The 21,988-nt window shown below is 42.0% G+C and overlaps 1 protein-coding gene across 3 annotated transcripts; it reads right to left on the reverse strand.

Moving 5' to 3' along the window:
* Positions 1-132: 132 nt before the first annotated feature.
* Positions 133-19,389, reverse strand: LOC138624168 (cyclin-dependent kinase-like 5). 3 transcript variants are annotated; one of them, XM_069704147.1, is made up of 16 exons: positions 19,347-19,389; positions 19,047-19,183; positions 18,817-18,937; positions 17,438-17,497; positions 15,299-15,389; positions 14,971-15,160; positions 11,819-11,899; positions 10,353-10,519; positions 7,976-9,017; positions 7,480-7,581; positions 6,985-7,090; positions 5,726-5,849; positions 5,410-5,515; positions 5,064-5,186; positions 3,568-3,723; positions 133-3,476 (listed from the first exon to the last, which is right to left on the reverse strand). In XM_069704147.1, the coding sequence occupies exons 2-16, from the start codon at positions 19,140-19,142 to the stop codon at positions 3,117-3,119; spliced, it is 2,925 nt and encodes a 974-aa protein (XP_069560248.1). In that variant the 5' UTR covers positions 19,143-19,183; positions 19,347-19,389; the 3' UTR covers positions 133-3,116. The 3 variants fall into 3 exon arrangements, with proteins under 3 accessions (XP_069560248.1, XP_069560251.1, XP_069560247.1); XM_069704150.1 differs by lacking the exon at positions 5,064-5,186; XM_069704146.1 differs by lacking the exon at positions 7,480-7,581 and having other exon boundaries at positions 19,347-19,388.
* Positions 19,390-21,988: the final 2,599 nt, after the last annotated feature.

Raw genomic sequence — 21,988 nt, forward strand, 5'->3', positions numbered from 1 at the left:
TTCCAGTTCAAAATGCAAATTTTCTGACCTTCAATAAAGCTAAAAGAGTGTAAAAAAAAATTGGATTACTTGCTCATAAACTCTCTTTAAACACTACTTCAAGGACATAAAACAGATTCGACGGACGAAGAGTCAAATTAAATTGGCTTGTTTTATTTGAATTTCACTGTTACATATGTAAACATGAATATTCTAAAATCACTAAGCATTCATTTGTGGGTTTATTTTCTCATGTAAATGCTCTGTTGAAAAAAAAGCAGATAAACATTGACTATGCTACTAATTTGTGTCTGTAATAAAAGCACAAACTTAATACTAGATTTCATTTAAACAGTTGATAAACATCTTCTGTTATAAATATTACCAAACAAGTAGTCACACATCAGTATTAATATAATACACGGTGCTCCTTCAGCAAAACAATAATCCAAAGAGAGAAATGTATTGTGTCAAGTACAGAGTGTGCACAGTCCTTACAGGGCACAACACGCAGTACGGTACGCTTATGTCTGGACTCAGTGTGTTACAGGTGGAGCCGGCGGGCTTCGTGTTTCAGTCCTCACACACTGAGCACATGATGAACATGAAGTGAGGAAGAATTTACAGAGTCAGAACAATATTGCTGAGCCACACAGTCTCTTCAAAGTGCAACATTAAAAAGGTTTAGGGTTTATTTCTGCCAAGCTACTCTCTTATGGCACTTGATTTCCGACAGAGAACAGTGTTACAGTGCAGCTTCTGCCTCCACTGTGTTTCCATTTTTTTCTAAAAGCTCGTCCCAAGTGGTTCAGTGTGTGCAATCAGCTAAAAATTACAGTAGAGCAGTGATTCCCGACCAGGGTAGGTGGAGCCTGAGGCGGAGGAACATGGAGAGAAGATAATGGAGCTGTACTCCTTTGAAAACATACATATTACAATATGAGTAATGTCAGTGGTAATAACATTAGTTGTGTGTTTCTGTGAACTTTTAGTCTCCTCCGAATTGTATCCATTCGGTTTGAAATCAAGTCTAGAAGAGCCGCACGACAAACAGCAAAAAAGGCCAAATGAAGTGGACAAATAGTTAAAACAGTTAGCCAACATAAAATTAATTCATAAATAGTGACGAAGCAAAGAGAAACGGAAAAAGAGTTGAAACAATGTGGGAAAATGTCCGAAATAGCTAAATGTAGGCTAAAAGAATTTTACATGGCTAAATTAGTTACCTATAGGTGATGGATAAGTAATAAAACAGCAAAAAGTATGTATAAATGGTAGAAAAGTTAGTGAAATGTAATGGATAAATAAATGGTTGCAATAGTTAGCTAAAAGCAATAGATGGTTGCTGAAAGAATTCCACATGTCTAAAAGTATGGTTGAAATAGTTTGCTAAAAGTAACAGAAAAAATGAAATGGTCCAAGCAGCTAAAAGTATTAAATAAAGGGCTCAAACAGTTATTTAAAAGAACTGGATAAATGGTTGACATGCCCTGGTGCTGCTCAAAGTGGAAGCATTACAACTGCAAACATGAACCAAAATGCCCGAAACATTGACAACTGTATGGAAAACTGCTGGAATAATATGCACTCAGATAATAAGTAGTGTACTCAGATGAAGCTGACAGGTGGTGTTATTAAAGGGGTGCTTGAGTTCATCTCAGAGGGCGGTGACAGTACGTCAGGCGTAAATAGTTGGGAGCCATTGCACCAACATATCCAGAATGGCTTTTGTGTTCCTCTAGCTGCTGTAAAAATCACCTCCCTAAAAAACATTTACGGTTTATATATTAATTTTTCACAGCAGTTAAACTTCATATCGTGTTTTGGACGTATATCTTTAACTGATGAAACCAGCAGAACCCACTTGGAAGTTGCTCGTGAAATATTTAAGTATAAAATGAGCAACAAATAGACTTCCTTGAATCCTGTTAGTGAGGGGAGTTATCAGAGAAGCACATCCTTCATATCAGCTGCAGATGTCCCTCGTCATTAACTGGATCCTTGAAGTTCCCTCAGCGCAGTGCAGAGTATCAATGTTAGAAGAGAATAAAATTAATCCATAAGGGTATTTGTTATAGCACTTTTACATAGATACATATTTCAGAAGATATTTTTTTACTGATTTTTAAAACTAATTATAAGGTTTGTTCTATTTGACGTGATTGAAGGGTAAATTGTAGTTTTAACTGTATAATACTGGTTTATAATATGCAAATGATAATTTACACATATAGCGCATGAGCAGTCAGTGCCTACATGTTAGTGCGTGGTAATCTCAGAGTACAGTAACTGCAGTGCTTTGTTATCTCCCACAGAGGGCGATGTAGGTCAGGCTTTCTGTTAGTTTATGGCACCAAAGTTTCTAAAATGGCTGCATTTCATAAAGACATTAAAAACTACCCTTAAAAACAGCAGCGTGATCAGATCTAAGCCTTGAGATTGTCAGTGCCCACTCAGAGGAACTGCACATACTACAGCTATAGTTTAAGAACAAGACTGCACTGACTCGTAGTTGCACATTTGAGCATCTGTAACCAGCATGACAGAGCACATCCAAGGGCGAGATGTCTTGGACAGAGTTTACAATCCTGGGTGAGATGAACACAAGTTACTGACGTTACCAATCTCTATTCAAACAACTGATAAAACTTGATTTGTTTAGAATGCCTTAGATTAGTTTTAAGGAAATACTACGCAGTAAAATGTACTATATTTCTATATTTAATAGAAACAAAAATACTTACACTTAAAATCTACAGTTTATCTATCCATTTATATATATTTAATTTGTAATATATTTATTTTATAATACAAATTATAATCAGAATTACATACGTAGTAATATAAAGTCTATCAAACATGGAAGCTTTAAAAAAATTAAGACAAAAAAAGGCTTCTGGCCTGTTTGCAAGCAGTGTGTAAAACTGAAGGTTTGGTATTTGTGTGTGTGTGTGTGTGTGTGTGTGTGTGTGTGTGTGTGTGTGTGTGTGTGTGTGTGTGTGTGTGTGTGTGTGTGTGTGTGTGTGTGTGTGTGTGTGTGTGTGTGTGTTTAGCAGGTGTGCTGTCATACAACGGAGGTGTAGGAGCCACAGAGGGGTAACGGAGAAGTCTGACGTGGATGTGAGATGTGACTGAGATCACAGAGCCGTCTCTTTCAGGTCATTGAGGTTTGGCATTCGGGATCTGGACGGGCGTCCGAAGCCGTGCCCGTTCTGGCCTCCCTTGATGCTCATCTGCTCCGGGTAGGGGTTGCCCTCGGGGCGGCCCAGGGCGGACGAGTGCCAGCCGGAGTCCAGCTGTCCGGGCAGCGGGTACGCCGCCTGTCGGCTCTTGAGCTGGGGCGTGCTGACCCCTGAGAGACCCCGGCTCTCAGTGAAACCACCTTGAGCGGAGGCTGAATTAGGCAGCGGCTGGTAGCGCATGTCAGAGGGCGCGGTCTGGTTGGAGGATGAGGAGGAAAGGTGCAGGAGCTTGCGCAGTGACTTCAGTGGCTGACTCTGCAAGACACGAGACAGGTAATCAACATACTTAAATCAAACATTTCAAAACAACACGCATCAGGAAAATGGTTTTCTACATGGGACTCACTGGGGAATGTGAATCGGACAGCTTCTCAGGTGGCCAGTCCTTGTCTCGGTCTTGGTCCCGGTCTCTGCTCTTGTCACGGGTCCTGTGGCGGCTGCTCTGGTGACCCGAGGACCTGGAGGCCTTCTGGATGACTGTATCCACTCCTTCACTGGGAACCTGTCACACAGAAACACGCAGGTGTAATTCAACCCGTCTCAACTGACAATTCTCAAACTTGAAATAAAGATAGGTTCGCATAATGTTAAGGACAAAAAGAAACACAAAATGTGAAGAATTATTGTTTTTTCAGATTTTTTTTTCCATTGCAGGTTTTCATCAGTTTAACAGAGTCCAACCAAAACCTTAAAATATGCTTCAGAAAACACGTTTGTGTGCTTCATGTTGTCCTTTACATTGGTGCATTCATCAAAGATGTAAATATTATTTAGGTAATACTTTTGTATTGATTTGTTTCAAGTGCAGTGAAGTCAGAAAAACTAAAAAGAACATGACATGCATCTGAAGAAAACCCCCGAGCATCTGCTGATCTGAGGAAGAGAAGAGACGACTCCTTCTATAAAGGTTTTAAAAAGGTTTTAATATTTTCAAACCGTCTACCGTTCATGCAAACGATTTTCCACCAGCTCAGTCTGACTGCCTTATTTCTCCTGTACAGATTGCGTTTATATGTGCTCTGTCATCAGCAGTGATGCCCTCCCTCCTTCCCCAGACTCTGAACAAACGGTCATTTATAAATAGAAATGTGAAGGGAAGAAAGCGTCTCAAACACCTGTTTCATGCTGAACCTTTGCTGCCACTGAGACGGCAGTCAGTTTAACATGTCAAAATGTGGTCTCGTTCATATTCAGCAAATATTTCTGTACCTCTTCTCCATCCCTCCCTCGTCTATACTCTGTTATCAAGTCGTGGGTTTAGATACACAGTTGATCAAATGCTTCTGTGTGACGTCAGTAAGCAGTAAAGCTTCGTGTGAGCGTAACCAGGCTCACAGACTCGCTAAAATCTCGTCTGCTTCAACCGAAGCCGGAGCGCTCTCGCTCGTACTCAGCTCAACCAGAGACATGCTGTTAGAGGGCTGTGGCTGAAATCACTGGCCACTGATCACAATCAGATGGACCAAACACAAAAATGCCACGCAGATCCATCCATTTATCTGGATAGTCTTTTAAATGACGAAGATTTTCTTTCATCTAAAACATCCAGGAGTAAAAGCCAATGAAAGATCTGTTATTTAAAGGTTGAAAATAGGAACTTTATAGCCTGGTAGGTGTTGCTTCACTGTATTTAAGAGTTGTACTGAAACTGTAGATGGATCTGGCTGGTTTGTGTTAGCAATTCAATCTCAAACACAAATTACTTCCATCATAAAATCATCAAAGAAACCAGGCTTAAGATGACACAACAAAAGAGTGCTGATTAACGGTGTTAATGCATGCGATGTTAGATGTGTGACACGGAGGCAGGAGGTGAGTAGGATAGTGTAAAACGGCATGTACCATGGGAGAGGACACTACAGGGAGGACTCTCACAGAGGAGCTATGCTTTATGTTATTCTTTGGGCTAAACAGAGGGAAAAGACATTTCTTGATGACAGGAGGCCTTCCTTCAGGGACTTCCATCTGTAATATAGAGGCACATGACTGGTGGCACAGGTAAACATGATGCACACGGTAGTAGCAATAGCAACAACAACAACAACAACAACAACAACAACAAATGGTTTTAAATTTCTCTCAAGGTTGACAATAAGGCAAAAGATTAAACATTTGAGAAGCAGCGGAGGAGCTACTGCATGTAGACAGACATCCAGACGTCCTCAGATGTTCTTAACACACAACTCACCATTTGGGATTTTTTCTTTTTCTTCTTTATTGCTCTGAAGAAACCCTGCTTCTCCTTTTCTTTGGATGGCTCAGAGGCATTCAACACCACTGTATCTGGGCCAGTCCTGAAAATAAAACCCAGCACTGAGCACGATGTCCCAGCTAAAAAGTTTTCACGAGGCCAGTGTGAAATTAAATTTGACAGGAAATTGTTTCAACAACAGCAACAGAGAGCGAACAAATTAGTATCGTCATCAAGGTAGCTGAGCCTCAGAGAGATGTTCTTCGGTGAACAAAGTACGCTATTTTTGGTTGTGGTTAGAAGATATAATTACCAGGGGTCGAACGCCGGCTGACGTTTGGAGTGATTTGTCAAACCGCTGCCGTCCCCGGACATGCCAGAGCCCCGGCTCTGACCCCGGCTGTCATGGAAGGAGTTGTCCGGCCGAGGAGACGGGACTGTTCAACAAACACAACAAATAGCTTCATTCACCGTTGATAAGCAGAGATATACAGTAAACAAATCGTAGCAATTGTATTGGGTCATAACCCACAAGCTCACATTTATTCAAAAGCATCATCAGTTATAATTTATGTCAGACAAGACTGGGAACTGTAACCAAGAAAAATCTAATGTTTTGTAAGTAATATGTTCGTAATGTATAAGGTATATACTGAATAAACAACATTTTTAACATTAATAAAAACAAGACAATATTTATTTGCTGCTGACTACTGGAAAAAAAAAAAAAATCCAGAACCAAAAGGTTTTGTTTTTACATTAAAGCTACTATATGTATATTTTAAAGTTCTCAGTTGTGCTGCCCCCTTTTGGTGACGTGAAAAACTGAGGCAGACAGCAACTCTACACCAAAACCTCACAGGGATCCTTTACATCCGTGATGCTGAGAGAACGATGAGAACTAATGAGAACTGACGGACTCGTTTTGCTACAAACCAGATCTTATGCCATCGGGCTCCGCTAACATATTTTCAGATATCATCATATTGTAGGTGCAATTTTTTATTGGCTATAAATCATGAAGTAACAACGAACATTTTTACAGTAACTTTTTGAGTAAATTTACATGGTCTCTTTTTACATAGTTTGTACACTAGAGAACGCTAACAAATTAGTTTTTTAACTGTAAAATATCTCAATCAGTACATGTCACTGTGTCACTCACACTTTTCAGCAATGCTAGAAGTGTGTCTGTCAAGATGGCACTTTGTTCCAGACTAAAATGTCCCGACTATTCTCTGGGTTGTAATGAAATTACATTTATTTGTAGTCCTTTGGTGATCCCCTGACTTTGACTCTCGCAAAACGACAAGGAAACCTTTTTGATTTGGAGTGAAATGTCTCTTTTTTTTTGGTACACACATTTAAAAAATATATATATCATGGATTGAAAGACACCATAATCATGTTTCTTCTCGTAGTAAATTGAGCAGGACATAAACCTAAAATACTTTTTTTTCATTTACAGTAAACTTCCGTGAGGTTTCTTGATTAAATCTGAAATGAAGTCTTGACTTAAACAGTGCAGTGAAAGCCAGGAAGCCAGAGATATCACACACTGACTAAACCAACCTCTGTAGAAGCTGCCCACCCGCCTGGGCATGGATTCACTGTAGATGTTGCGGTTCTCTTTGGAAGAGCCCCCATCTTCTGCTTGCTGGTCATGATATAAGCCAACCTGAGTCACAACAGAAGAACTAATCATATACAAACCTGAGAGGTTAACTGCTTTGCATGCCTGTCTACCTTTATTTACTTGAAAGAAACAGAGAGAAACGGGGGCGTATTGATTTACGAGTGGTCGTTATAATAAAAAATAAAAATCTGTAGAGGCTATAAATGTATCCCAGAATCAAACTGAAATGTGCCGTGATGACAAGCTCGACCGTGCTATCATAAGTAATCACATTAGAGGGAAGCAAAGCACACAAGAGAAAATGAAGAGGCATCTGATGCAGAGAGACAGAGAAAGAGAGAGCAGTTCATGACAGCAGTATCCACCCACATCCGCACTCTGGGAAGACTGGATGTGGGTGGGGAATGGTGGGTGCAGGCAGAATGTCGGACCTCGCTTTTTTGCCGCTGTGTGTGAAAAGATGCGCTGTTGTCCCTGGTGGAGTCCCTTATTGGGGGTCTGCTGTGGGTGACCTCGGTGGGTGCCTGTTCACTCTGTTAATGGAGAAATGATGAAGCATGAAGTGAGCTCAGCATTGCAGCACATACATACAACTACACACACAGCCTATATACTGTGTGTGCATATACAGTATATATAAATGAGCAGGTAGCACAAATCGCCGTACACCACTCTTAGCGCATGTTCATAGAAGAAGCTGCAGTAATGTTAATTCTGCCTTTTCACTTCGTTACAAACCCGGGCTGAAAACCTAAACACACATCATTATATTTTCAGACGCCACCAGAATAAATCCTGGCTGCATTGTTGGACAAACTGAGACTGAGGCAGCGTTATCCAACACAACCTGATGGAGGCATCTGATATGATTAGATCCTGAAGGCTTTCCTTCAGGTTGGAGAGCTTCGACGTGGGTGGATGACTGACCCTGCTCATGTCTTCTTCTCTGGACGAGCCCCCAGAGTGACGGGGCAGCGTGCGGTGCTGCAGCTGTGGCGACAGGAGCTGGAGGCTGCTGGCTCTGGTGGGCATTCCCTGCCCGACCGAAAGCCCCTCGTCCGCCCCGTGTGTCCTCTGGTGATCCCTCCGCACGTACATGGAGTGGCGGTGCGGCCGCTGCTGGGAGGAGAAGGGGCTGGTGTATCCTTGACCGTAAGACACAGGGTCATGTGGGGCGGACAGAGAGTGACCGTGGCTCCTTTCGACGCCACCGTCCCCAGGATCCAGGGCGTCTGGTGACTTGGCCTCCTCTGAGGTCTTATGGCGGGTGGAGGAGCGCCTGTAGGACGAGTCCAGCGTGTTGCTCTCTCTTTCTGAGCGCATGCTTCCTCGTCCAGCTGCGCCGGGTCCCAGTCTTTCCACTCGGCGGGCTGACGGGCTGCTCGGAGCTGTGAGGTCGAGGCAGCTGGAGGGAAAGTAGCGAGATGTAGGCTCGTCTGCATAAAGATGTACATCATTTAGGTTCCCTACTGACTTGGCATCGCTAAGCGTGCCGTAGCTCTTGGACAAGTTCAGGTAGGCAAACTTGGAGGAGGAGGGCGTGGAGCTGTGGGACTCCATGTAGCTGTGTCGACTGTGTTTGTCCCCTGATTGAAGTGTGTTGGTCTTCCCTTCCACAAAAGAGTGGCGGTTCTGCTGGGAGCGGAAGTTGGATTTGAGGTACTTGGCTCCGGGGCCGTCGGATATCTTGGACCCCAAGTTCATGTCGAAGTCGCCTTTGCTCTTGGCATCACCTGATCCGAGCAGATGAGGCAGGTTGCTGCTGGCCAGGTCCATGTTGCAGGAGGTGGAGTGGTTGAAGATCTGCGGCTGGTAGTTTTTCGGATGCAGGGTGGGGCTGAGGTTGATGGCTGCAGACATGTTGCCGTTGAGAAAGCCGTCGTTCGGGTGCAGGTCTTCGTGTCGGGGTAAGCTGGAGCACTCTCTGCTGCTGGAGCGGTGGCCTCCTGAGCTCTTTCCCCCGTGGCTCCTGAGCAAAATCAGAGAGAAAGGAAAAGATCAATACGCTGAGCATCAGACCGTCCATTTTACACAATAAACTGGAGGACATTGGCTGCGATAACCAAGTAGCTTGCTACTTATATGTCGGCACAAGTCACACTAGTTTAGGTGTAAAACAGGCAGAGCAGGGTTGGTGGGTGTGAGTATTGAGAGGAGTAGTTGTGGGACGGCAGGACTGCCGTTGAGTGCTGAGGGCCTAACTAGACGAAACACCGGTGAAGGGAGGTGCCCTCTTGATAACCTTAGTGAGATACCGCACGCTCTCACCGTGTTGCTGAGGCTTTGTCCTAGCTAGTCTTTTACTTGGGTGTACAACATGCATTGTGTTAGCATAGCATCCTGTGGATTAGGGACGCATTTCAAAGGTGAAGGCAGGTCGTAATACTGACTTTACAGAAAAACCACATGAATTTCATTTGTGCAAAAACTCACGTAATCACATGACACAAGTCACATTTTTATGGTGTAACGTAGATTCCCATGCAATATATTTTCTTTCATGTTGTAACATGCGGTAAACATGTGAAGCTCGTGTTTTTCTGTTAGGGAGTTGACCGCCATGGTATTATTCCGCATTGATATGGCATCTGTGTGTTTGTTAAAACTAGCTGAAGTTATTCCACAGTAACCATATGTAGTGGGCAGATATGGTCAGATGTGTTGTGGCACAGGGATCGATTTCAGGACCCTAATTCTTCCTAACATACAGTATGTAAATGTGAGCTTTTCCTGTATGCTGATGATTCAGCTTTGTTAGCAAAATCTAAATGCGTAGTTTTTTTTACATAGTCATATAATGTCAGCCCAGTCAAACTTAAGTGTTTGGTTAATGGACGATAGACTTATATAGTAAAGTTCCTCAAACCAGACTTCTAAATATCTGAAATAACTATTTAGGGTGCTTAAAAGATTGAAATATATCTGTTAGTTTTATGGTTCAAACATTGTGGAGAAGTCTAATGGTTGCCTGTTTTAGTTAGAAAAACAGCTATCAAACCATGCATCTCATTTCTATTATCGTGGTCATTTTAGGCAACAACATGCCGGCTTATTCATTTTATAATAGAAGATATGTTTAATTTTTGATTATGATAAAAACATTGAAGTATAGGGCATTTTAAACCACTAAAACGGTGTGCTGTTTGTAGTAAAAACAAAAACAAACGAGACAGTCTGCAAAAATGTCACCATGTGGTTAAAAACAACTGGTCACATTTGCATTAAAAAAAACCACATTATCTTATGTATCTAAACAACAAGAAGACACTGAGAAGCTTAAACCAACTCTTGGCTCAGTGCTGACCTGCTGGGGGTAGTGTTGTCCCCGTGGTGAGGTTTTCTCTTGGAGGAGCGTACAGGTGTAGGTGTGGGTGGGCCGGGCCGCTCCACCAGCCGCAGGGTCTGGAAGGCGTGGTGGTTCAGGCTCTGCTCTGTGAGAAAGCGCTCCGTCGGGTTCAGCAGTAGCAGGCTCTACGGCACAAACACACAAAGGGAGCCCGTGAGTCCTCAAAACACCTCGAACATCCAGAACTCACAAACAAACTGAAACAGTCATGCTATCATGAGTCATCGCTATTATGATAAAAGTCAGGCTGCTGCTGCATTTAATTATGTCTTACTGTCACCAAACAATGTTGTGAAATATGATTTGTGACATTTGCTTTTTTTGTCCCCGAATAAATGTGTCTAATAACCCGTCTCCAAAAACTCTCATAAAAAGCTGAATCCTGAGTGAATGCACTCGAAATAAGATGGTTGGTGAACTCTGAGCGCAGCTTTGTTTTTATATAACTACAATTTATAGTGGCAGCCACATTTTGTCTTCTCGTCTTTAGGACAGCAACAGAAGACGGACAGTAACTCTGCAGGCCTCACAGCTTTTCATTAGTCAACATATTTTGTTAAATTAACGTCTAAACCTCATCTTAAGAAAGCCTTTTTGGTAATGAGAGAGATGCTTGTCCTTGCTGAAGTCAGCCCTGAGATGACATTATGTTAGCGGTGAGTCATTATCTGCTCAGAAAAGCGCATGTGCACAAGCACAACCCACATTCTTGACATGGAGCTCCTGTTTACAGTGCAGACACAGCAATAACAGCAGTGCTGGAACCAGGATATGAGCTGAGAGATGCTGAAGCAGTGAAGAGGCATCATGCAGTCACGACGTAAACACCATGATAATGATGCAATTATCAGATGAGTACTTGATGAAAAGCGATTGTTGCAGGGTGCTTTTATGTAGCCTGGTGCGAAACAGAACCCAATGTCACTGCGTGAATATATGGTTCTGGGGATGCTCCATAGAGAATCATTTGCAGACATGTCTTCCTACTGGGCGTATACCTCTGGTTAATTTGAACTAATCAAGAAACCAATGTTTTCTTTTCCTGAGCACAGTGTGTTTTAAAAGCTGATTTTAATGAACGCCACCAGTGTGACGAGGTGCTGAGTATTTATTCTGCGCTGAGCATTCAGTGTTTTTTTCCGATCACCAAGAGTTGCCCTCGTCATTGTCAACAGCCGTCCAATCACAGTGAAGGAGGGGTGGGACAAACGCGGTTAACCACCGATACTGAACGCTGATTGGTCCGCCCTTCAGAATGGCTGTGCTAACACTAATACGGGCCGAGTACCCAGACGGTTATTCACAGAGAAGAACACTGAAGCTCGGCACAGCCAGGCTAGCTTTTATAATACGTTGTGAGCAGAAATGAACAGAAACTGATGAAAGGTAAAGAGAGCAGTAATCAAGCTTGGCCGGATCCTCACCTTCAGCAGGTCGAGCAGGGCTCCGCCAATGATTCCCAGGTATCTTCGCTCCAGGGTTTGGGGGTGGTTCACAGCGGGAAACTAAAGTATTACAAAAGCAGAGGATATTAGTAGAGTCAGAAATATCCATGAGAAATGACTGAATGATCACAACTTCATCAAGACCAGCAGAGAAAAGAAATGGCCAAAGATGACTTTCATTTTAAGGTCATTCCCTGCGTAATAAGTGACCAATCAAAGAAGCGGCGATGAGCCACAAAATGATTTTGAAGGTTTTTGTGACCACAGCTGAGAAATGATGTGATAGTTATCACATTCCATATTTTAAGATGAAAAAGTTATGGTTGGCCTTTGATTTATTGATTGATTGATTGTATAGAAATACACTGTATTTCAATATAGTGGCTAAAGTGGGCTTTTGAGATACCTGAGTAAGAAATCCTGCCTTCACAGAAAAAAACACAAGTTTCGCATGTTTTCCACATGTTTTCCACATGGGAATCATTTGATCACATTTATGACACATGTTGCAACATATGATAACATGTGAAGGTCATGATAACATGACCTTCACATGACACCATGAAAATGTTCCAAAAACCACATGTATGTGCAAAAATCAACTTTCACATGTCACCTGTGTATGTTATCACAAGTTTTTTTTCAAAGGAAAACTTTGCATTTTAGTGTCACTGCTATTTTGGCAATATACAGTCACCGGCCACTTTATTAGGCACACCTGTTCAATTGCTAGTTAACGCAAATATCTACTCAGCCAATCACGTGTTAGCAACTCAATGCATTTAGGCATATAGACACGGTCAAGACAACCTGCTGAAGTTCAAACTGAGCATCACAATAGGGAGAAAGGTGATTTAGGTGACTTTGAACGTTGCATGGTTGTTGGTGCCAGACGGGCTGGTCTGAGTATTTCACAAACTGCTGATCTACTGGGATTTTCACGCACAGCCATCTCTAGGTTTACAGAGAACGGCCCGAAAAAGAGAAAATATCCAGTGAGCAGCAGTTCTCTGGGCGAAAATGCCGCGTTGACGCCAGAGGTCAGAGGAGAACGGCCAGACTGGTTCGAGATGATGAAGGCAACAGTACCTCAAATAAACTCTCGTTACAACGGAGTTATGCAGAAGACCGTCTCTGAACGCACAACACGTGGATGCTTGAAGCAGACGGGCTCCAGCAGCAGAAGACCACCGGGCGCCTCCTGTCAGCTAACAACAGGAAACTGAGGATACAATTCGCACGGGCTCACCAACATTGGACAATAGAAGACTGGAAAAACGTTGCCTGGTCTGATGAGTCTTGATTTCTGCTGCGACATTCAGATGGTCGGGTCAGAATTTGGCGTAAACAACCTGAAAGCAAGGGTCCTGCCTTGTATCAGTGGTTCAGGCTGGTGGTGGAGGTGTAATGTGTGGGGGATATTTTCTTGCCACACTTTGGGCCCCTTTGTACCAATTGAGCATCGTTTAAACGCCACAGCCTACTTGAGTATTGTTGCTGACCGTGTCCATCCCTTTATGACCACAGTGGACCTTCTTCTGATGGATACTTCCAGCCATGTCACAAAGCTCCATTCAGCTCAAACTGGTTTCTTGAACGTGACAATGAGTTCACTGGACTCCAACAGCCTCCACAGTCACCACATCTCCATCCAATAGAAGCTTTGGGATGTGGTGCAACGGGAGATTCGCATCATGGCTGTGCAGCCGACAAATCTGCAGCAGCTGCTTGATGCTATCATGTCAATATGGACCAAAGTCTCTGAGGAATGTTTCCAGCACCTTGTTGAATCTATGACACCAAGAATTAAGGCAGTTCTGAAGGCAAAAGGGGATCCAACCCGGTACTAGCAAGGTGTACCTAATAAAGTGGCCGGCGAGTGTATATCTTCTATGTTGTCGGTTGTGACTGGTTTGACTAGTATATCACTTGGTGTCTGTTACTGTATGATGGCGACCATATTAGTTACTCTTCTGGGAATCTATAAATCCTATCTAATGTTGTGTGGACAGTGTGTATGCAAGTCTGATGATGCTCCTGTAAAATACTCCAGAAATGGCGCCAGTCAAGACAATGACCACTTCTGCTGTTACTTTTCAGATGCTTCTACTCCTAAAATTACATTGTGTTTACCCGGAGCACTGCTGCATGGGATTTCATTTTGATCGAATCTTTCTTCCGACTATTGTGAATTTGCCCCACCCCAAAAAAAAAGCATGTCCAGAAGCTGTTCTTTTTACATCACACATTTCCAAGTGTTACAGAAAGCACACCGTAGGAGGCTAACGGGATAAAGCAACCATCAAACATCCTGTGTTCACTCACAAGTCTTGTGTGGTTTCTCGCCGGTCTGACTGCATATTTCCATCAAACACCGCTCTCTTTGCTTATTGTCCTCTCTGCTGATCAGTTTAGTTTGTCGGCTCTTTACTCATTTAAATTACGAGTGCAGAAATGTTGTGGATTTTTTTTTCTTTTTCCTTAAGTGAGTCCTAACAATTGCAGGCATGCAATGTTTTTTTTAATCAACATCACTGTCAAATATATGCCTGTCTTAAAGGAGAGAGCTTTTTACTATAGAAAAACAACATAGGTATTAATAAGCTGGATTTCAGAAGAAAAACAAAAAACAGCGTCTATATTACGAAATTTTCCTACCAAAATTAATCCATTTTTACACCCACGAAAAAAAGCTGAATTATAAAGAAGGAGTCTAATCAGTGGGTATTTCTCTGTCAGGCAGTTTTACAAACTAATTATTATGTCCTGAGATGTGGGTAGGGAGGAAAGGGGAAGGACGACCAAGGTCTGTTGCGCCATCAGCCTGCCACAGAAGACTTATCACAGCCTTCCTTCACAGTGCATACAGGAGACATGATACACGATGACTCATTGTGATCCAATCAGTCACGGCACAGCAAACTCAGCCAGAAAAAAACAGAAAGAAAAGAAAACAAGCACAGAGTGAAAAGACTTAGCAGGGAGAGAAAATAAATAAGGGAAGAAGAGAAAGAGGAGGAGGCAGAAAGAGACAGTGAAGAGGAGAGAGAAGATCCACGACAGAAGAAATACAGTGAGAAGTGCAGCGTGGAGGGAGGGCTAGCACAGCGAGGGTGGGGGCAAAGAGTTACCCTGAGCCCGTGGAAGCGAGGATTGTTATAGAAGAGCTTCATCTGCTCTGGTGGCAGAGGTCCCAGGACTTTCTGGATGGTAAAGAGCTGGTCAATCTCACTCTCCCCTGGAAACAGCGGCTGCCCGTCACTCAGCTCTCCCAGGATGCAGCCCACCGACCACATGTCCACGGCCTTCCCGTAAGGAGCCCTGGGACCACACGTGTAAAGAGGATGCTGATGAAAGCCAGGCATAAGAACAGCTAATAAAAAGGTATGACAGTCTAGAGATTAGGTTCCTGGGCAAAGCTTAAAAAAAAAAAAAAAAAAAAAAAAATAGCGGGTGTACCCAAGGAGGAGCTCTGGAGAGCGGTACCATCTAGTGGCCACATACTCGGTGTAATTGGCATCAGTCCCCTCAGAGAGATTACGTGCAAAGCCTGGCAAGAGAAGACAGAGGAAGCAATATCGTATAATGAGGAGCTTTTTGATACGCTCTACATGATGAGAAATCTAAAAACGACAGCAGCCGGGTGACTCTCTGGATGCTTACTATACTTCAGAGGTGTTTGTCACAAACTAGTTGAGTTAAGTAAAAGCTGCACTGATAAAGGAGAGATGATGAGCCCTCTGAGAATACAGCGGACCGCTAAGAGTATACAGAAGCTACATTAACACAGGACATTGTCGAACACACATCCAGAGATAAAGACTTTATTTAAACAAGCTATTACAAAATTGAATTATTTCTTATAAACCTAAAGCAAATTTACAAAGTTAGTGTCCTAGACATAGATGAGAAGATCAATACCTCTCATTCCTGTATGTTAGGTAGTCAGGCGTCAGCAGGGAAGCTGTTAGCTTAGCGAGCATAAATACCTATAACAACTAGATATATAATAGACAGCTAGTCTGGCTCTGTTCAGAGCTTAAAAAAACATCTACCTCTCAAATATGATGAAGTACTAGGGCCACGTTTAAGAAACAAAAATAAGAAGACGATTTTGTATTTATTTTATATTTAGAGAATAAAATGAAAATGTTGAGAATAAACTGACATTTCAAGATTAAAGTTACACTTTATAGAATAAATCAAACTACTAGCTTTAGCGTGTATATGCTAAAGCTAGTACAAAATGTGTTTCAGCGCTAAAAGAGAGAAAAAAAATTCTTGTTTCTAAGATTTATCCTGAAGTACAATTTCACCAGCTCATCTAATGAGGCCTTTTGTAGACGCATACATCAAATATAACACTCCAAAAAACTAAATTTGTTGTCTTTATACTTACATTTTCATTTAAATTAAACAATTAAAATTTCAAATGTTATTTACCGAAGTTCCAAAGGTATAAAAATGGAAAATGAAGCGGGTCTGCCCTGTTTTCTGTGTGTAAAGTTCAGCTAATCAACTGAAAAGAAATAAAAGTATTTACCCCTTCACTCCTGGACGTTGTTTACCATATATCCAGAACTAAATTAGTACATATGTACATAAAACAACCATTATAACTGTCATTAATATTTAGATAAAAATATTTTTTCTAATTCTGAGGAACAACAATAAGTTACAAATATGGCAAACTGTATCATTATCGAATAGTTTTCAAGGAATAGATCAGCATTTTGGGAAATAGGCTTATTTGCTGTCTTGCTAAGAGTTACATAATATCACTATAATCTATGTTAAAACATCTGTCTAGTAGCACCTAAATATATATATATATATATATATATTTATATATATATATATATATATGTAAAAAACAGGTTTATGAAGCTTTAGAGGTGCTGGGAAGCTACCTCCTGGTTGCCGCTTTATAATTAGCGTACAGACATGACCATCGGTTCAATCTTCTTATCTAACTCTCAGCAAGACAGCAAGCAGGTCTGCTTACCTGCTTGCTGTCTTGCTGAGCGTTTCAGGAAGAAAACGCTGAAATTCACTTTTGTGATCCATTTATACAGCTCTTAGTGTGAGCTTTTCATTTCCCATTGGGTCATTCCTCAAAGCTGCTTGCCATCGCCCACAATCAAAACAGCATACAATGTAAACGCCAGCGCAGTAAGACACAGTCCCAAATGTAAACCTTCACAGCAGAGTCTGTTTGGCCTAAGTCTGTACTCTCAATGCCTTTGGCTGACACAGAGCAAACAGCAGGTCTTCCGTCTCTCACTCCAGATTGCCTGCATGATGGCGGCTATGCAATGTTTTTACGTTTCCTCCTGTTTTGTCGTGGTGCCGACAGACTGAATCAAAGCGTGATTAGGCTCTGGTTTCCCAACACGTTTCGTTAATTGAGATGAGAGAAGAATGCACAGCGGCAGAGAGGGATGCACACAGAGCTTTATAACCGGATGAAGCCTGCCTGCTGCACTCCTGAAGCACTGGTTTCAGCCAAATATAGTCGCTGTCGAAAATACTCCTTTTACATCACAGCTTTGACTGTCCACCTTTCTCAGAGTGTGAGGATTTGATAGAGGTGCTCACCGAAGTCACATAACTTGAGGACGTCATCTGAGCTGATGAGAAGGTTTTCTGGCTTTATGTCTGAGGAAGAAGAACACAGATGGAGAGTGAGCTGGTGAGGGGGCATCATCATTACATCATCACTACCATCCATTTCTGCCACCGCACGTTCATCTGTCTCAGTGAGCTGACTATTATTTATCTTCATTAAAAACAGCAACTGAAGAATAAGAGAAATCAAATTCTATCAGCAAAAATGCACAGATTGCAAAGAAAAACCATAACGCATCCACCAAATCCCCTGATAACATTGTCATATGTGTGCCCGGGTATACTATAGGCCATTTGGATGCCTGCTCTGTTGCTCTTAATGTGCCAAAAGCTCACAAGGGCCATCTGGTCCCCTGCTCTGCTGCCACTGATTCACCAAAAGATCTTCTTGTGAACAATAACTGTAGGTTGTAATGCATTAGAAAACCTTTAAAACCTGCACGTCGTTAAAGAAAAATGTTTTGATTTTACAATATAAGTATGCAGGACTAGTTCTAGGTGTTTCTAAAATGATGTACAGATGGAGCAGAATAAATGCTGCACTTTGTGGATGCTGCATGAGCTCAAGGCTGGAGACAGACTTTGTTTAAATTACATGTTTGCGTGCGTACGATGACAGACTTGCGTCCTCAGAAATGAACACAACACGTACACAATATGCAAATACATGAGCGTTAAGGCGGTGTAGGGGCAGTATGGAGATGCAACAGGGTCACGGACCTGCAGAACTAAATGGAACGTTACGTTAAAATTGCTGGAAATACGGAGTGTGGACGGAGTTTTGTCCCCCTGTAATCTAAGAATCTCAGAAAGTAGTGACCCCCTCGATTGTTGCCACGTTTATTGCTCACATCAGGCAAATCCAGATGTCCTAATGGTATCCAATTGAGCACAGATACGTCCAAAAGACGTCAGTTTCACGTCTTTGCAAAAGTTCAAATGACTCCACTGAGGAGCATCTGGTGGATGACCAAACAAGATCCAACTCAGACGTTCCGATATCGAACCTGTCCTGGACGTACCCCAGATGTACAAAAGTGGGTCTGGACTGACCGACGTTTTACAGAAAATGATCTGAACGTCTCCATGATGTCATGTGTTTGCTGGGATCCTTGATTCTGCGGTGGAGTAGGTAGGTAGGTAGGTCGGTATTTACTTTATTAATCCCTACTGAGTACTGAGGCAAGTATGTGAGCAATGACGTTTACAATGCAAACAGTTGTTGTGACGCGAACGAGTGGTTCAATAGCGAGTACTGTATATCCCCAGCCTTCGAGGGTCTCTTCTCTTCCTCACTAACACGGTCTTTCAGTGTTTTGATAATGTGTTATAAAAAATATAGAACTTACCTCGGTGAACAATGTCGTGCTTATGGCACCAGTGAATTGCTTTGATTAACTGGAAGATGTAGCTTCGCGCTTTCTCCGTCGGCACACCGTTGGGCAACTCCTCAAGCAGCTCGAGCATATTCTGAAAGAGAAAAAGAAAAACACAACCAAAACAAATCAAGATGACACCAGGCCAGGTGACGAACAGCAAAAGAGTCGGTGTAGACCTCATGTCTGTAGAGAAAGCTTACCTTCTCCACATACTCAAAAACGAGATAGAGCTTCCCTCTTCTGCGGAAGGCCTCTTTCAACTCGACAATATTCTCCTGCTTGAGGGTGCGGAGCATCTTAAGCTCCCGTAGCGTTGTTTCTTTAACCTCCTCATTTTCTACATGGACGTAAGACAGACAGGAAATCCGAATCACACTGAGCTTCCATGTACAGAAGTGATGAATATGGGATGCAGTCCAACAGAAATAAAAGGGATGGACGGCTTGACAGTAAAGTGTTCTCCGACGAGGACTCCTCATTGGAGACGAGAGCACTCTTACCTTCGCTGTCCTTGAATTTCTTAATGGCCACAATTTCATTGGTCTCCTGTAATAAAAACACAGCGGGGAGTGAAAAATTATTCCTGCTTTTAATGGCAAGTGTCTATATGTCATGCAGACCAGTATCTCGCCAAAGCGTGTAATACACCCGTCAGTCCACTAGAGGATGCGTGTCAGTGTCACGTTTGGCCTCTGCCAGAGAAGAAGAGTAATAAACGCCAAGTAGGGAGGAGGTCGAGGGCGGTTGGATGAAACAAAAACAGGACTTTCACCTGGACAGGTAGTAATAGGGTCCGTGAAATAGCAAAAGTCCCTGTGGATTTCATTTAGGTAACAAAAGGAAGATACATTCATAACTTAACATACTGAACTGGCGTACACCTAAAGCAAGTTACTTTTCCTGCCGAGTTGAGGCAAAGCGTGACGCTGACACGGTATCCTCTAGTGGACTGACAGGTGAATTACACATTTCGGCATAATATTGGGTTGTATCATAACAACAGGAAAACCCAACTACAAAGATGACTGACAACATGTGTACTGTGAATGATTACTAAGCCCAACTTTTGTCTATTTCTTGCTTCTTTTTATGAAATACTGTTTAGTTTGACCTTTTCAGGCTTTTTTTTTTAATTATTAAACATCTGACGGAGAGAAGCAAAAATTTGTCAATTAGTCAACTGACAGAAGAATTAATTGGCAATTGACTGATTGGTAATTTTTTAAGCAAAAATGCCAAAGATTTGATAGTTATTACACTCCATTTAGGACTCGTCTTGTTGTCACATCACAGTAAATGGAAATCATTGGGTTTGAAGAACTTAAAGATTGTGGGAAGCAAGGATGGACGTATCATATATTCTCTGATGATTTAAAGGCGATAAATCTATAAGAGAAATAAAACTGATGATGAAAATCATTTTTTGTTGAAGCTCTAGTGTGATGGGATGATCACACACTCCGTAAGAAGTGTAGCAAGTAGACTTTGCTTTATGAACGAAACTTTGCTTTATACTGAGGGTCACTAGCATACAAACACTAGGTGAATGATTCACTGCAGACATGTAGGACAAACAGAAACGTTTCTAATTCATGAAAAATTCTGCAGAAAAAAAATCCTTGTCATTTGTTTAAAGATAGGTGTGACATACAAAAACTAAAAATACATACAAAGATTTTCACAACCAATCGCCACTGAGTTGTCGTTTTCCAGAAACACTTCTCATCGTGCCTCCATGAAGTTCTCTGTGAGCGACGCCCCACCACTAGCCCCGTTTCTCGACATGTCCTAGTTAGGCCCGGTATTTCTGCCTACGGCTCAGAGCTGTGCTCTAGTTTCCGCCCCCCCTCCCCTCAGAAAGCCAGAGGCAGCATCGCACCACTCCAACATGGATCATAGTGAACGGTGAGCCCTCCTCCCAGCAGCACTGAAAAATATAAGATGACTCACAGCAGGGTCAGCTTCACATGCATCACTGTACTGTCCACTGTCCAGTGAGCTCGAGTGAACGGACATGATGAGCAGCTCAGTGCAGACTAAATAACCCGTTTTATGTCTGGACCTTGTTCACTACTGAAGAAATAAGACCTGATTAGTATCCACAGTGCATTATAAGAGATCAGGATCAGACACCTTGAATATCATTGGCTTTAATTGTATGTATTGCATTTAACTGTATAATTATGTACGTCTGCGCACAGTTACCAGTACCTGCAGCACTGCATGATGGTACACTGAGCTGAAATAATATTCACAATACTGTCATTGTATTTGAAAAAAACATCTGACTATTTAAGTGAGTGGCAAAACTTCCCCCATGAAACGTGGAGTCAAGACATCTCAGTTAAAACCCGATTGATACTGAAGTTTTTGAGATATCGATATTAGGAAGTAAAAATAAATTCTGATATCGATATATTGGCAGAATTGTGGTTATTAAAAAATTGTGACAAATATATGGAGGGAGGATATTTTACCATTTAACAGCAAACTTTATTGACATCAGTGCACTGAAACAGTGGACTTTACTGGTTTTGTAAATATAAATAACTTTGAAAAAATCAAAAAAATAGAACAATTACTAATTTACTTCAAGCATAAATTATGCTTTATGTTGTGTAAAAACAGGTTTTGATTTCTTACCATCTCAGCCACTATTATTTACCAACAAAGAACATTGCATTCAACTGAATGAAAGCCAGATCAGATGTTTACATGCAACAATGTCTATTGGAGTATTACAGGTAGCAAACCCAGGTTTTACAAATCTGGGATGAAACCTTGCCACGGTTTTAAAATTAGGATAAAATGTTCACATGCGCAACACATAACCAGGCAGCATTCGCCAGCTCAAGCAACAGCGCTGCAAATATCCTGTCTGCAGGCTTCAGCGTGCAGCGACCGTATCATCCCATCGCGGTCTTCAGGCAGGAGATTGCTTCCTTGCAGACTGTATCAGGTTCGAATGTGCTACTTCCACAACTTGATGGATATTTATAAATTTAAAAGAAGAGAAAATACTTGTCAAAACATTGGTTTAGTTATTAGAGTTGTGTTGAGTGTTAATTTTTTACAGCCCAATTGTTGTTCCTGCTTTACCAGTGGCATTGTTATGAACAGGCTGATCATGTGTCCCGCTTTG

Source organism: Brachyistius frenatus, unplaced genomic scaffold, assembly GCF_029030835.1.
Source record: "Brachyistius frenatus isolate BFR_SWC_R1_liver_20210118 unplaced genomic scaffold, ASM2903083v1 Contig_49, whole genome shotgun sequence".
In the NCBI taxonomy this organism is placed as follows: Eukaryota; Metazoa; Chordata; class Actinopteri; family Embiotocidae; genus Brachyistius; species Brachyistius frenatus.

Excerpts from the sequence above, each read along its gene's own strand:
- LOC138624168 (XM_069704147.1), bottom strand. The coding sequence starts at position 19,142 with ATGCTCCGCACCCTCAAGCAGGAGAATATTGTCGAGTTGAAAGAGGCC. Across the intron at positions 17,498-18,816 it reads GCACGACATTGTTCACCGAG|ACATAAAGCCAGAAAACCTT; the intron begins GTAAGTTCTATA and ends CTTCTTCCTCAG. Across the intron at positions 3,724-5,063 it reads CTGTAGTGTCCTCTCCCATG|GTTCCCAGTGAAGGAGTGGA; the intron begins GTACATGCCGTT and ends TCTGTGTGACAG.